Raw genomic sequence first — 16,796 nt, 5'->3', positions numbered from 1 at the left:
AGACCTCACAGGATACCTGAACACATGAGGTTCTGGGAGATTTAAATCCTCATGCACAAAGTTAGAAATACACAGAGCTGGTACCCTAATTGAGGTTCTATGACCCCATCACCAATGAGGGAGAGCAGGAGGAAGAAGGTGGCCATAGGAAGTCTTCTAAGGTCCCCTGAAGTTCACTCATGCAGGCAGCATTTCTGTTTGCAACACCAGGAGAGGGACAGCAAGTGGTCATGTGGTGGAGAGGTATTCACTTCCCTGCTTCCTTCGGCCCCCTCCCCTTACTCGTTTTTCAATGCATAAAGAGGGTTATACTCCAGGACGGCCTAACCTTCTCCAGCTCAGTTCCTGCCTGGACCAATGTCAGAAAAAGAGCAAGTGTCCATCCAGTGGAGAAGCTGTGGCAATGGTTGCAGGAAGCTGTCCTGTGTCACCCCTGTTATCTGAGGTAGGTGAGGGGGGTCAGGGCATTGAGGCCCAGATGTGATGAAAATAGCACAAGGCTGAAAAGGAGGACCTGGGCTAACACACTGCTATTCACCTCTATGTCCTTTGATCCACTCTCATCCCCTCATTGGCCGTATATCATGTGCCACGCACTGCTCCAGGTGCTCAGATGTCTCTGAATGTCCATATTGGACAAACTCCATCTGTCTGATCATGATCTGTGCTTACATTAGACCCACAGGCATAATCAAGCCTGATAACTTCTGTTCTCAGACTTGGCCCCTGCAGACAGAAGGCATGGTTAGGAGGGAGATTTCGCAATAAACAGGACTGACCCAGCTCCTCCCATGCCTCACTCCCTTCCTCATCCTCTGATCCCACCCCTCAGCCAGGATATTAAAAGCTCAGTCTGTCCATCCCCAGCATCTTCAGGAGCCCTCCTGCAAGGCCACGAAGATGAACCGGCTCTGTCTCTCCACAGCCCTTCTCTTCATCCTGGTTATCCTGGTGGACAGCACCCCGGTGTATGAACACCATACCCAGGACCAAGGTAGGTCTGCACTCATGTCTCCTGTACAGACTGGAGGGAAATGATGGAAGTCCATGGAAGGGCTGGGGGCCAGTTGTGACCACACTGCTACCAGTCTTCTCTGGATTTCTCCTGTCACATTGGGCAGGATGTTTGTTTGTTCAGTTTTGGCAGCATTGGTCTTCTTGACTATGCAAGGATATTTCCCAGTTACCAGGGCTACTCTTTGGTTGTGGTGTGTGGGCTTCTTGTTGGGGTGACTTCTCTTCTTGCTGAGGAGGGACTCTAGTCCTCTGGGCTCAGTAATTGCAGATCACCTGCTTAGTTACCCCAAGGCACGTGGAATCTTCCCAACCAGGATCAAGTCCATGTCTCCCACATGAGTATTTGGATTCTTATCTACTGGACCACCAGGGAAGTCTTACGTTGGAAACTTTTAACTCTACTGACATCATGATGCTCATGATGATATGTATTAAAATTTTATATTAAATATATATCTATCCCACCTAACCCTACTAGATCAGGGTCCATTTCTGAGACTCTATTCATGATCCCTGCCTTGCCCATGAATCTTGCTGTTGTGCAGTAATAAAAAGCTGCATATTTGATCTTTGTTTTGGTTAATAGCCCAGGCCTCCTAAAAGTTGGGATTTACTGACTTTATAGGTTATAAGATGAGTCACAAGAGGAGACTCAAGCTACCTTCAGGATGGGGCTGGTCTCCAAGAAACTTCAAAAATCCATTTCACGGTTCTAGTTTTCCCCATGTCTCATTCCAGCACCTCTGTGGAGAGGGGAGGGACCTGAGAGTAAGCTCAATCACCCGTGGCTGATGATCCAACCACTATGGCTGTTTAGTGAACCCTAGGAAGAAATACATTAAACTGGGCTCAGAGAGCTTGTGTGTTTTTGAAAACAGGAAGCTGATGTGAGGGTGATGTGCTCACTAGGGCACAGAGGCTGGGCACACCTCCCTCCCACGTTGCATACACATCTCTTCCATTTTACTGCCTTGAGTAACATTTTGTATAGTTATCTGGGAAGTGTAAGCAAGTGTTTTTCCTAAGTTCAGCCACCAATTGTATTGAGCTGTTGATTTTGAAGGTGGGTCATGAACATCCTTATTTTTGCCATTAGATCATAACTTTGAGCGACTCGGGACCTCAGGGCTGGCAGCTGAATTGAGGACGGTCTTGAGTTCTCAACCTGCAGAATCTGCACTAACTCCACAGATTTCTAATCAGAAGTTAATTGACTTGCTTGACACCCAGTGGGTGTCTGGGGACTCGGTTGCTCTTAAAGGACCACATCTTTGTAAAACTCAGACTCACTCTCCCCTGTGATTCAGGGGCTCAGGTGATGCTCCAAAAGGGGGGATTCATGAAAGTAGGACCTTGCACACAGAAACTGTTCTCAGTTATCCGTATTTTCAGAGTTCCTGGCAGAATGAGGTAGTGTATCAAATGGGTTGTAATGTGACAGTGTCTTGTCCTGACCCAGATACCTACATGTCATGTCCTCGGGCAAGTCATCAGCAATTTTCTCATTGGAACAGGGGGATACATTTTACATGGGTTTTTGAACAGAAACCAGTCATGAATATAAAGAGTTGAATCACATTTCATGGTGAATTTTGTGCATTTTACACCAAGATGTGTTAATCTGAAAATGATTTCTCTACCTACTTGCTTTGGGTGAGAAGCAATATTTAGGTGTCAAATAACAATTATTCCTCTGTTATGAAATATAACCAGAAAAACCTGGGATGAGTGTGCAGAGCCACTGCAGAGAAAATAAGAAACACACAGAGCCCAGTGTGGGTTTGCCCCTGGGACCAAGGCTGATACAATATTAGTAAAGTCTCCAGGCCCTTTCCTTGTCTTCTTTTGGCTACTATTTTATTACCCACATTTGTCCCCTTCCTTGTCCACTGTTGACTATTACTTTATTATGCATATTTTATCCTTGCCCTGTTGCATGAGCCCAGCCTCCTGAAACTTCTGGAAACTACTGTCTTTCATAGGTCTGGAGACAAACCATAGAAGGGCACCTGAGAAGCGTTCAATAATAGACGTGATTAGAAATGTCATCGGCGGTTTGGTTAAAGGTTTGAACTTTTTCCACCTCTGGGGAGAGGGGAGGGCACTGGGATTGAGAACAATCACCATTGGCCAAGGATTCAGTCAATATGCCTGTTTAGTGAAAACTCAATGAAAATCCATAAATATGGGCATTCATACCACACCATTTTGGTGTGGTATCACATGAGAGTGATGTGAGGGTCCAGGGTTCTCTAGGACATAGAGGCTCCTCACAACTCCACTTCCACTTTGCCCTGCGTGTCTCACTCATTTTACTGTGCTTATATTTATTCTTAATAATAATGTGAGATCCCTATGTGAGTGGTCTTCCTGAAATTGGTCATCAGCTTTAGTGAGTTATTGAACATGGAGTAGGGTAATCCTATTTTCATGCTTTCACTGCTTTGTCAAATCACAACCACTTCACTGTCACCAGGATTGAGGACAATTTTGAGCCCTCAACATGCAGAATCTGGACTAACTCTCTGGATTTTGTATCGGAATAAAATTGACTTGCAGACACCCAGTGGGTGTTTGGGGAATTGGATGTTGTTGCTGTAGACACCATGTATTTGGTGTCATGGAAACCCACAGTCACTCTCCCTGTGCTTTGGGAGCTTTGGTTAGGTCTGGGGACAGGGGAGTAATGAAAGTGGGACAATGAACCCAGAAGCTCTCAGAGTTATCGGTATTTTCAGAGTTCCTGGCAGAATAGGATAGTATATCAAATGGGTTGTGGCCTGACCTTATCTTGTCCTGACACTGCCACCCGCATGCTGTGTGTCCTGGGGCAAGTCGTCTACAGCTTCCTCATCTGAACAACAGACACCTGCTACATGGATTCTTTGAACATATTACTGGTCATAAATATAGAGAGTTTATTCACATTCATGGCAAATCTTGGTGATTTTCCTGTGGATATGTTCATTTGAAATAATTTCTCTACCTATTTGCTTGGGTCAGAAAGAACATTTATGTCAAATATTGATCATTCCTCTCTTATAAAAATTTATCAGAATGACCTGGGAAAATGAGCAGTGTCCAGGCCTTTTCCCTCATTCACTTGTGACTATCATTTTATTATCCATATTTGATCCTTGTCCTGATTCATGGTCTAAGACTGCTTAAAATTGTGGAATTTTTGTCTTTCTTAGGTACCAAGATTATTCATGGACTGGGATCCGGTATACTAAAAGGATTGGCTGACAAAATCAGTCATGGATTTAAAGGTTTGAACCTTCTTCACCTGTAGTGAGAAGGGAGGGCACTGAAGTTGAGATCAGTCGTTGCTGCCCAATGATACAATCAGTATCCCTGTTGATGGAAAGTTCAATAAAAATTAAAAAAATAAAAATGAAACTCCATAAATTTTGGCATTCAGAGAGCTCATGGGTGGGAACCAGTGGTGATGATGTGAGGGTGTTTTGCTCGCTAGGGCATGAATACTCCCCACACCTCCACTCTTTCTTTGCCCTCCATGTCTCTTCCATTTCACTGTTTCTGAGTTTTCTCCTGTATATTAATCTGAGGATAGTAAGTACACGTTTTCCTGAGTTCAGTCGGTGGTTTGATTGAGTTATTGAGTATGGAGGTGGGGTCATGGAAACACCCACTTTTAGTTACTTGGTCAGAAGTATGTGAACCACCTTGCTGGAGAGAGTCTTGAGAAGTCAGGAGAGTCTTGATACCTCAACCTGTGGCATGGGCACTGACTCCACAGATAAGGTATCAGAAGTCAATAGACAGTGGGGCGCCCACTGGGTATCGGGAATTGGATGTGATTGGTGCAGAAACCATATCTTTGCAGTCAGGAAAAACTCCAGGCTCACCTTGCCTTATGATTTGAGGGCTTACATGGAGCTTGGGGAGGTGAGTAGTGAAAGTAGGACACTGCACCCAGAAACTCTCATCATTTATCTGTATTTTCAAGCTCCTAGCAGAATCAGTAGTATATCAATGGGTTGTGATATGACAGTATCTTGTCCTGATCCCATTACTCAAATGCTTGTGTTGTGGGACAAGTCATTTGTAGCTTCCTCATCTGAACAGGGGAAATTTCTTACATGAGTTCTTTGAATGATGATGAGTCATGAATATAAACATCTTATTCCCATTTCATAACCAGATTTGTCCATTTTCCACCATGATGTGTTAGTCTGAAAAAAACTCTATACCTACTTGTTTTGACAATTAAAACTATTTCTTTATCAAATTATGATTATTTTTCTATTATGAAAACTAACTGAAAGATGCAGAGCCACTCTGGAGAACTGCAGGGAAAGCAGGAAACACAGCCCCTGTGTGGTAGACTGTGGGACCAAGCCTGAGACAATGTTACTGAAGTCTCCAGGCTCCTTGCCTTGTCCTTTTTGACTGTCATTTTCTTGTCCGTTTTTGATCCTTTCCCTGTTTCATGGACCAGGCTTCCTGAAACTCTTGCAATTTACTCTCCTTTGTAGGTCAGGTGATGATTTCTGGAATGCAGCTCGAGAACCATACAGTCGAGGATTTCCCAACACAAATACTCAAACATGGTAAGAAAGGTTTTGTATTTTCTGCACCTCTGGTGAGAGGGAAGGTCACTGAGATTGAGATCGATCACCAATGGCCAAAGATTCAATCAATAAGCCTGTTTCTTGAAACTTCAGTTCAGTCAGCTCAGTTCAGTCACTCAGTCGTGTCTGACTCTTTGCGACCCCATGGACTGCAGCACGCCAGGACTCCCTGTCCATCAACATATCCCAGAGCTGACTTTTTCACTCTCCTCTTTCACTTTCATCAAGAGGCTCTTTAGTTCTTCTTTGCTTTGAAACCTCAAACCTGCATAAACATTGGGATTCAGAGAGTTTTTGGGTGGTGAATACAAATCCACGATGTGAGAGTGCTATGCTCCCTAGGGCATGGAGACTCTGCCAACCTACAGTCCCCTTCATCGAACGCACCTCCTCCACTTCACTCTGAATTTTCAGGTCTATTAATCTGAGAACAGTCAGTAAGGGTTTTCCTAAGTTTGGTTGCCAGTTCCATTCAGCTATTGAACATGGAGATATGGTCATGGAAAATCCTAATTTTAGCCATTTGATCGCAAGCATAAGTAGCTTTGGACCACATGGTTGGTACTAAACTGAGGACGGTTGTGATCCCTCAGTGGGCGGGATCTGTGCTAAATGCACAGATGTCAAGTGACTGGGGGACACGCAGGGAGCGGTTTGGGGAATTGGTTGATGTTGGTAGAGACACCACATATTTGGTGCCAAGGGAAACCCAAACTCACTCTCTGCTGTGATTTGGGAGCTTAGGGGCGGTTTGCAGATAGGGAAGTAATGAAAGTAGGACACTGCATCCAGAAACCCTTACAAATAAACGGTATTTTCAGAATTCCTGGTAGAGTCAGGTATTGTATCAGATGGGTTATGACGTGATAGTATCTTGTCCTGACTCTACCACCCCTATCCTATGCTCTGTGTCCTCTGGTGAGTCATCTGCGATTTCTTCATCTGACTAGGGGGAAAAATATACAAGCATTCTTTGATTATCAGTCACGAATGTAAATAATCTATTCACATTTCATGACCAATTTTGTCCATTTCCCACCAGTGTGATAACATGAAGAATATGATCTTCATCTCTTTTGGTCAAGAAAAAATATTGATATGTCAAGTAGTGATTATTCCTCTATTATTAAAATAAGTAGAAAGACATAGGATCACTGAGCAGAGCAACGGCAGGAACACAACACACACAGTCCCTGTCTCATGGGATCGAGGCTGAGACAGTGTGAGTAAAGTCTCCAGGTCCTTCACTTGTCCTCTTTTGACTTTTATTTTATTATTCATACATTTGATCCATATTTGATCCTTGTCCTGCTTCATTGCCCAGGCCTCCTGAAACTCTCGGAATTTCCTTTCTTTGTGAAGTCACAAGACCACTCAGGGAAATCAACCTAGGAAATCTTCAGGTCTGGGCTCATCCTCCAAAAAACTCAAACATCCATTTAGAGGTTGGAAATTTCACCACTTTCTTGCCAGCACCTCTAGGGAGGAGGGAAGACTGAGATTGAGATCAATCAGCAATGGCCACTAACTCAGTCAATATGGCTATTTATTGAAAACCTCCATAAAAGTGCACAGATATTTTGTTTCAGACAGATTTTCAGGTTAATGATAACACATACAGACCATTTTACTATCCTGTAAGGAGACTGAATGTTAGGGGGACATTGGCCATTATGTAGATGTGTCCCATCATTAAGGTGATTTTTTTTTTACTAAAAGGAAATCAATTATATCCATTCTATTTGATGACTGTGCACCTGTGGAGAGAATGAAAATGGGAGTTATTATGTCCCTACAACACATTGTTCTTGGGGTGGAGAAACAGCTGTGAAAAAATATGACAATATAGCTTGTCTTGTAGTAGAGAGACAAATAATAGCAAAGAGGAGATATCCTATGGTAGGTTATAAGTTTTTAGAACGTAGGGAATAGTGCTTAAAAAGGATGCTGTGCCTTAACTCCACAGTTTCAGGGAAACTTGTGATAAGGAGGCATTGAGCAGTGGCTGCAGAAATAACATGCCCGGTCTGTTTGAGCAGCAGCTAGGTCTAGGGTGGCTGCAGCTGAGTGAGTGGAGGAGAGGGGAGTGGAAGGGGATGAGGCAGAGATGTCATGGGGGCAGGTCATGAGGAGCCTTGTGGGCCTTTATGAGAATCAGAGTTTGATTCTCAGAGAAAAGGGGAGTCACTGAGGAGGTGGTCTTAGGAGCAATGGGATAGGGCTCAGCAACAGGATCTCTGAGGCTGCAGTGTACAGAGTGTCCTCTAGGGGGCATAGAGCAGAGACAGAGGCCCAGTGCCCAGCGAGCAGGCTGCTGCCGTGGTCCACATGGAGTGCGACCTATGTTTTTCCCTGGGTGGATCCCAGGTCTCTCTAATAAAATGAATGTCTTGCTCTGTTGAAGTTTCTATGGAGGCTTAATTACCTAGTCATGATGCATTAAATCATTTGCCATGGGAGACTGTTCAACAGACAGCTCCATTATCCTCCCAGAGGTTGAGGGAAAGCAAAGGGATGGTAGATAGAAGACCACGGTGGAGGGTGGGAATGAAAGTGCCCACCACCCTGTAGACAGTCCTTTCCTGTGCAATAAGAGCCCATTCTGGTTTGTGAGGGTCTTTCCAAGATCACTGTCTTTACATACCAGAAGACACTTTAATTGTTCTCATCACAAGAGAAACATCAAGAATTTTAGCAACTCTGTGTCAGGAAAAGGATGAAAAAGAAAAACCACATATATTTCTTCTTATAATCACAGTATCAACATATTGATAGTTTAACATTCAATTTATTCAGCCTCCTGATGGATCAGAAGTAAACAGACTGGTATGTATTCTACATGCCCTTTTTCATTATGGCATGGTTCCTTCACATTTTTTTATTCATGGTGGAATGTTTTTACCATATACAAAGGTGCAGAGAACAGTATTATAAAACCCAGGTACCCAGACACAGTAATTATTGACATATAAGGAATGATTTTTACCAGTGACCTCTTTTTGTTGCCATCAGTTCAGTCACTCAGTTGTGTCCGACTCTTTGCACTCCATGGACTGCAGCACGCCAGGCCTCCTTGTCCATCCCCAGCTCCCAGAGTCCACACAAACTTATGTTGTGTTGGTTGGTGATGCCATCCAACCACCTCATCCTCTGTTGTCCCCTTCTCCTTCTGCCTTCAATCTTTTCCAGCATCAGGGTCTTTTCAAATGAATCAGCTTTTCACATGAGGTGGCTAAAGTATTGGAGTTTCAGCTTCAAAATCTGTCCTTCTGATGAATATTCAGGACTGAGTTCCTTTAGGATGGACTGATTGGATCCCCTTGCTATCCAAGGGACTCTCAAGAGTCTTCTCCAACACCACAGTTCAAAAGCATCAATTCTTTGGCGCTCAACTTTCTTTACAGTCCAACTCTCACATCCATACATGACTACTGGAAAAACCATAGCCTTGATGAGATAGACCTTTGCTGGCAAAATAATGTCTCTGCTTTTTAATATGCTGTCTAGGTTGGTCATAACTTTCCTTCCAAGGAGCAACTGTCTTTTTGTTTCATGGCTGCAATCACCATCTGCAGTGATTTTGGACTCCCCCAAACTAAAGTCTTCCACTGTTTCCCCATCTTTTTGCCATGAAGTGATGGGACCGGATGTCATGATCTTAGTTTTCTGAATGTTGAGCTTTAAGCCAACTTTTTCACTCTCCTCTTTCACTTTCATCAAGGGGTTTTTTATTTCTTCTTCACTTTCTGCCATAAGGGTGGTATCATCTGCATTTCTGAGGTTATTGATATTCTCCCAGCAATCTTGATTCCAGCTTGTGCTTCATCCAGCACAGCATTTCTCATGATGTACTCTGTATTAGGTTAAATAAGCAGGATGACCATATACAGCCTTGACGTACTCCTTTTCCTATTTGGAACCAGGCTGTTTTTCCATGTCCAGTTCTAACTGTTTCGTTGCTATAGAGTTGTGTATTTCTTTTTTTGAGCATTTATTTGGTGCTTTTGGTGTTAGCTGCAGGGCACAAATTCAACAGCTGTGGCCTGCTGACTTAGATGTCCCGAAGGATGTGGGACTTCAGTTCTCTTACAAAGGGATTGAACCCTGGACTCCTGCACTCGAAGGTGAATTCTTAACCAGTGGCCCACCAGGGAAGTCCCTTAGAAGTTTCTGAGGTTAAGCAAAAGTCTTATACCATTTTTTGTTAAAATATTTCATGAGGAGATATATAATTGAACATAATTAATATATCATGTCACCTCTAGCAATTCTGTTCCAGAAAGAAGGTTTTCAAATGACCTTTTCCATCTGACCATCCTCCAAAACCTAGCATTCTCTATTGCAAACAAACTGGCAGTTCTAGCTGTTGTCCTTGTACGAACTGTGATGTCCGTCCTCATAACTGAGCCATTGCCCCTCCTTTCCCAGCAGCTTCTAAGCCTGAATTCTGCCTGGAGCCTGAGTTAAAGGGTCCCTGCAAGGACCGGATGACCCGGTACTTCTACAATGCCAAGACCGGGTACTGCGAGCCGTTTGTGTATGGCGGCTGCGGAGGGAACAAGAACAACTTCCAGACGCTATCGGACTGCACAGTGACCTGCTGTCCAGTGACAGTGTCCCTGTGGTAAGACGGGGGGCAGCGCACAGGGGGAGGGGACGGACTAGGGAAGGAGGTGGAGCTCAGGGGGCCACTCACCAGTCACACCTGCACAGTGTCTCCTCCTTAATGCTTCCCGGGAGAAGAGGGGGCAGTGTCCTGTGAAACCACACACTGAGCAAGTTCTCCAGGGGTCAGCTTGGCAGGTCAAAGCGAGATGCTTTTTATGACAATCTGAGCCTGATCACATGCTCCTCCATCTTAGACAGGAATACTGAATCAACCACTCTCCAGGGCAGGTCTGCAGGGCTCCTGAGCGCCTGGCCTTGGCATGGAAAACTCACTTCCTTCTGGTTGGGCATTCAGGTCATGAGGAATACGCTTTCATACTTTTTGTAAAATCTAGACTCTGCTAAGATGATGGGTGTCCACGTCTGGGGATACAATGATGGCACTCAACAAGTTCCTTTCTTTTTGCAGAGGACATGTGAAGAGTGGTTCCCAGAAAATGTGACGTCTGAGAAGGACCCCTGCAGGGCTGGGCCATGGCTACTTCTGAAACTGTTCAGTCTCTCCCAGTCCTTCTCTCCCCTATCCTCCTCAGCAGAACCTATCTATTTCCTGTCCTCTATTGGTCAACATGTCTAATTCTGTCTCATCTAGCTGGCTCTCAGCACCATGAGAATGTCTTCCCTTTATTCCTAGCATTTAGCTCAGTTCCTCGCACCAAGTAGACAGTTCCTAAGTATTTGAGGAAGAAATAAGGGAATGTAGTAGCACATTCCTCATGACCAGAGTTATTATAGAGCCTACAGTTTGATGCAGGATTTTGTCTTAACTCATATCCTCACTGCATTCTCAGCTTCATCCCCCTCCCCACCATCATTGCTTTCTTTGTGGGTGTTGAATGTAGAATTTCTTGCATCCAGTTCTCAGAATCAGTAATGAGAAAAGTTTGCGATAAAGAAGCTCCGTGACCTCACAATGATGTTGGAATTTTCCTTTCCAGAACATCAAACACTGTGGCTTATATTTCAATAATAATGAATTTTAAATAAATAATTCAATAGTTTGTTTCAATAAATGCATATTATAAGTTAACCTGACTAGAGTGGAGTCTGTTGCTTGAAACTACAAACCATAACCAATTGGGCCCATGGGAATTTTGGTACTTCTCACTCTTCTGCAGACAGTGGACACTTCCTGTTTCACTGTCCAGAGACTGCTCTTACGGGTATAGGAAGCAACCCATTATAGTATAATTGACCACTTAATAGCCACCCTAAGCTACAGAGAACCCTGTTAGACAGACATCTGCACATGAGCTTTCATTCTTTTCTTCTAAGTTAAGTCAAATTTGGGGGCAAGTTTTCCTCCTGTACTCTCAGAAGGAGAATGGGTATGAGGCTCAGTTGCCACTTTTCTAAGGAATCCGATTCCCTGAAGTCACAGGTGGGGAGGGGGCTTCTTACTTTCATTAAAGAAGGGCAATTGCCATTTAGTATCCCAGGCTCTGTGTAAGTGTTTTGCCTACATTATTCTATTAATCATGCTAAAAATCCTTCAAGGAAGAGAACGGCAACATAGAGATGGCACTTATCTGCTGTATTCATTTTCTAACATGGCAGGTCCCCACTCTCCCAAGTAAAGGGACTTTGATGATATTTTTCTGCTCTGCTTCTGGAAAGATTTAGGATGGAGGCACCTGGAGAACAGAGAGTATCTGTTTCAATTCAGATCAGTGAAGTGTGACTTGGGGACCTCAGCAAGTAGTGTATTTAAATGAACAAGAACACACAGGGTGCTGGTGCTCTTACTCCCTTCCTTGAAATCTTTGGCAAATTCTCAACATCTCTGAGCTTTGCTTACTTTAGTTATAAAATAAGGCCCCAGATCACAGACTTAGCAAAAGAAAGAACTGGGACTTGAACCAGGTCCTCTGTCCTAAGAACCACTGGTGCAGAGTCCACAGTCATGGTGGAGTAGTGTTGCAGTGATCTTCCAAGTTCCCTGAGATCCACTCCAGTGCCTGAGATCCACTCAGGGAGGCAGCTCTTCTGTTGGTGAAACCAGGTGAGGGGCAGTGTGTGGTCAGCTCTGGAGACGTTGCTTGTCTCTTCCTCCCTTTTGCCCATTCCCCTTACTTTTTTTCTACCCAGAATATCAGGGTTTGTGCCCCAGATGGAGATGCTCTTCCACAAGCTCAACATCTGCCTGGGCCATTGCCATGTAAAGAGCTGGGGTCTGTCCAGTAGAGAGGCTGCCACAATGATTTCTGGTAGCTTATCTGTGTTATATCTATCTTCTGAAGTAGGTGGGGTTAATGTAAGAGAGGGGGCATTGACACCCAAGTGTGATGACACCTGCATGAGTCTGTAAAGAAGGACCTAAATGAACACACTACTGTTTACTTACTCGTCCTTTGATCTGCTCTCATCCACTCACTGACCAACCAATGCCATGCGCTGGTCTAGGTGCTGGGATGCTCCTTGTGTAACCACATTGCACAAAATTCCACCCGTAGAGTCACATTCTGTTTTCACGAGACCACAGAGTCAAGTTTGAAAATCAGGGTACTTGGCATTTGACCCCACCAGACAGAAACAGGACATAGGAGCTTGGTGGACTATAGTCCATGGGAATCTCAGAGTCAGAGCAGACTGAGTGACTCAGCAGACATGCACACACAGGCAGAAGCAGGACAATGGAAGCTGGGGAGATTACATGTTTGTTGTACATGACTGACCCCAAATCCTCCATTTCCTCACTCCCCTCCTTCTCACCTGTTCTTACCCATCTGCTGGGATATAAACTGATCTCTCAGCATCTGTCTTTCCATAGACATCCTTCTGCAAGGTCACAAACATGAACAGACACTGCTCCTCTGCAGCCCTGCTCATTCTCCTTGGCACCATGCTGGGCACCATCCCTGGAGATGAAACAAACAGCCAGGCTCAGAGTAAGTCCCAGCTCACCTGTTCTCTACAGACTGGAGGGAAAGGAGGTGAGTCCATGGAAGAGGCAGGAAGAGGCATGTGGTGGATGCTGCCAGCCCTCTTTGGATTTCTTCTGGAAAGTGAGCAGTTGAACTCCAGGGACATTTCTTGACTCTCAAAAAGTGTCATTATGTGTTCTGCTTTTAATAAAAATCTCCCACCTCATTTTACAGAATCATGAACTTCATCTCTGACACTGTATATTGCTAGACTCTACCCTGTCCCTAAAAACCACTTTAGAATATTAAGGAGATCCATTTTTGATATTTGCCCCAGTTCATGCCCTAGGCCTCCTAAAACTCTTGGATTTTATTGTCCTGCTCTAAGTAATGAGATCAGTGGAGGATGAGGTCTTAGATAGTGTCCGTGTGCACCTGGATTCAGAACATGCCAACAGATGATTAGAGGGTTAAGTGATCATCCCCAATTACTCTGGGGAGAGGAATGAGTACTGGTACTGAGTTCCATTAACAATGGCCAAAGATTCCATCAATTTGCCTCCATCCAACCCTCAATTGAAACCCACCAACACTAGAATCAGAGAGCTTCAAGGGATGTGATAACATTAAGGGTTTGTAAGGGAGGCATGTCCTGAGATGGCATGGAGACTCGACATTTCCTACTCCCTCTTTGCCTTATGCTTCTCCTCCATTTTGCTGTCCCTGAGTTTTATCATTGATAATGACTGGCAATAGTATGTAAAGGACTTATCTGAATTCAGTGAGTGGTTCTGATGTTCAACATGGGAGGTGAGTCAAAGGATGTCAGAAATTATAGCCAATTGTTTACAAGTGTACGTGACCCCAGGGCTCAAGATCAACTCTTGAATTGTGGGCAGTTCTCAGAGATTGAGCCTTCACCCTGTGGGTTCAGGGTCACCTCTGAGGTTTTACCATCAGAAGTGAATTGACTTCTGGATGCCCAGTCAGTGTTGGGGAACTGGTTCCTGTTGGCAGAGATCCCACATATTTGGTGTCTGGGACAAACTCAGATTCTCTCTTTTCTACCATTTGTGTCTGGGCCTCAGACACTGGGGACTATATTATGTTGAGCAGAGTACTCAAAACCCCTCACCTCGGGGGGTGTGGCAGTCCTAAGATGGCAGAGGGATAGGAATCGGAACGACTTTCTCCCACACAAATTCATCAAAAGTTCATTTTACTGCTGAGCAACTTCCGCAAAACAACTTTTGATTGCTGGCAGAGGACACCAGGAACCCAGAAAGGCAGTCCACTGTCTTCAAAAGGAGGTTGGACAAAATATAAGAGACAAAAAGAGAGACAAAAGTGTTAGGTATGAAGACCCATCCCGGGGAGGGAGTCGTGCAGGAGGTGAAGTTTCCAAACACCAGGAAACCCTCTCACCAGAGGGTCTGTGGGGGAGTTTTGTAATTTCAGAGGACAACATAACTGGAAGGAGAAACACACACGCACACAGAATACGGGCTAACGGCAAGTCCCAGGGGAGAAGTAACCCAGATGCTTGCATCTGCCACCAGCGAGCGGGGGCTGAGCAGAGAGGTGCAAGTTGCATGCTTAGGCTAAAGACCGGGCCTGAATGGCCTGAGGACAATATGAGGGGGCTACTGTGATCCCAACCAAAACTTTGGGATAGCCAGAGAAAGAGAAAAAAAGAGAGAGAGAGAGAAATTTCCCGTGAAAAGCGCTAACCTAAGGCGCAGCCTGGCCCACTCACAGAACAAAGATTGAGCGAATACTAAAGGAGAGCTAACCGGGAATGGACCATCCCATCCCCCTGCCAGAGGAAGAGAGGCAGGCGGGCAATAGCCAGAGTCAGAAGGAAAGGGGTAATCTCGGCCCCAGAGATGGCATCCTCCACCTAACTGTGAGCAGGCTCCCAGTTGCTAACCAAGCCTTCCTGGGATCTTGGACCATTGACGTCTGCCAGGAGGGTCGCAGCCAGATATCAGCTCCCCAGAGGAGACCCAGGGCACACCTGAGATGCTGCTTTGCAGTGCATCTGGGAAATCAAGAGACTGGACTGGGGAGGTGATTAAGACGCACAACCCACCTGGGACAGTGCGCTCACCAAGCACCTGGTCGCCTGAGCTCCTCGGACCTGGGAAGGGCATAAAACGCATACCCAACCGAGTCTGTGCCTCTGTGGAGTACCTGAGAACCTGAACCTGAGCAGCTTAGCCCTGGGAAGTGCACAAAACCCAGGGCCCACTTTGGACAGTTCCCCTGCAGAACAACCTGGAGCCTGAGCAGTGTAAACTGGGAAAGCACATGTGCCGTTAACTGGGGCAAACCCAGTGTGGTCCATACACTGAGCACTCCCCATACACACCAGTGATATTTGTCTGCAGTGTTCTTCCCTCCCCACTGCACAACTGAACAAGTGAGCCTAAATAGTGACCACCTTTGCCCTTGTGTCAGGGCAGAAATTAGACACTGAAGAGACTTGCAAACAGAGGAAGCCGAAATAAACAAAGAAGAGGGAACCATTTTGGAAGTGACAGGTGCAACAGATTAAAACTCTGCAGTTAGCATTAACTAAGCACTGGAAAGGGTGTATAGACCTTGAGAAGAAATATAAGCTGGAACAGAGAACTATCTGAAATTGAACTGACCCCACACTGCTCTGTACAGCTCCAGAGAAATTCCTAGATTAATTTTTACTATGATCATTTTTTAATTTAAAAAAGAATTTTTATTTTTAAGTATTTTGTTACTCCTTTAATTTTCCCTTTTATAGCCTACTCAGTTCAGTTCTGTTCAGTTCAGTCACTCAGTCATGTCTGACTCTTTGTGACCCCATGAATCACAGCATGCCAGGCCTCCCTGTCCATCACAAACTCCCGGAGTTTACTCAAATTCATGTCCTACTACCTTGCAAAAAAAAGACCCTATTTTTAAAGCAAATTTCATATATATATATATATTTTATAATTTTTGTGATTGATTTTTTTTGGTATTTTTTATTTTGTTTTGTATTTTTAATACTGCATTTTTGAGAGTCTAACCTCTACTCTAGATTTTTAATCTCTACTTTTTGGTATTTGTTATCAATTTTCTACTGCTAAGAATCTAATCTTCAGTACCCATTTTTACTTAGGGGTGCGATTCCTGGCTTGATTGCTCTCTCCCCTTTTGACTCTCCCGTTTATCCCCCAGGTCACCTCTATCTCCTCCCTCCCCCTTCTCTTCTCTACTGAACTCTGTGAATCTCTCTAGGTGCTGTAGGCTGTGGAGAACACTTGAAGAACTGATTACTGGCTAGATTGGTCTCTCCCCTTTTGAGTCCCTCTCTTGTCCTTCTGCTCAACTCTCTCTCCCTGCTCCCTTCTCTCTTCTCCATGTAACTCTGTGAACCTCTCTGGGTGTCCCTCACTGTGGAGAATTTTTTCACTATTAACCTAGATGTTTTATCATCTGTGTTGTACAGATGGAGACGTATTGAGGCTACTGTAAGAATAAGACTAAAAGCCCGAGGCAGGAAGCTTACATTCAAAACTTGAGAACCCCAGAAAACTCCTGACTCCAGGGAACATTAATTGACAAGATCTCATACAAAAGGCTCCATATCTACACTGAAATCAAGTTCCACCCAAGAGTCAACATGTTCCAG

At 44.6% G+C, this 16,796-nt stretch overlaps 1 protein-coding gene across 1 annotated transcript; it reads left to right on the top strand.

The window, feature by feature from the left end:
* The first annotated feature begins 900 nt into the window (after positions 1 to 900).
* Positions 901 to 15,349, top strand: LOC136157197 (trophoblast Kunitz domain protein 1-like). The gene is made up of 8 exons (XM_065919192.1): positions 901 to 994; positions 3,000 to 3,083; positions 4,212 to 4,286; positions 5,517 to 5,591; positions 10,041 to 10,236; positions 11,072 to 11,150; positions 13,051 to 13,213; positions 15,114 to 15,349. Exons 1-8 carry the CDS (start codon positions 901 to 903, stop codon positions 15,347 to 15,349), a joined length of 1,002 nt encoding a protein of 333 aa, XP_065775264.1.
* The last annotated feature ends 1,447 nt before the right edge of the window (positions 15,350 to 16,796 follow it).

The sequence above is a fragment of the Muntiacus reevesi genome, chromosome 2, assembly GCF_963930625.1.
Source record: "Muntiacus reevesi chromosome 2, mMunRee1.1, whole genome shotgun sequence".
NCBI classification, from domain to species: Eukaryota; Metazoa; Chordata; class Mammalia; order Artiodactyla; family Cervidae; genus Muntiacus; species Muntiacus reevesi.
The sequence above is the reverse complement of the archived record's forward strand: the minus strand, read 5'-3'. Positions and strand labels throughout refer to the sequence as shown.

Excerpts from the sequence above, each read along its gene's own strand:
- LOC136157197 (XM_065919192.1), top strand. The coding sequence starts at position 901 with ATGAACCGGCTCTGTCTCTCCACAGCCCTTCTCTTCATCCTGGTTATC. Across the intron at positions 3,084-4,211 it reads CATCGGCGGTTTGGTTAAAG|GTACCAAGATTATTCATGGA; the intron begins GTTTGAACTTTT and ends TGTCTTTCTTAG. Across the intron at positions 10,237-11,071 it reads CCAGTGACAGTGTCCCTGTG|CTTCATCCCCCTCCCCACCA; the intron begins GTAAGACGGGGG and ends CTGCATTCTCAG.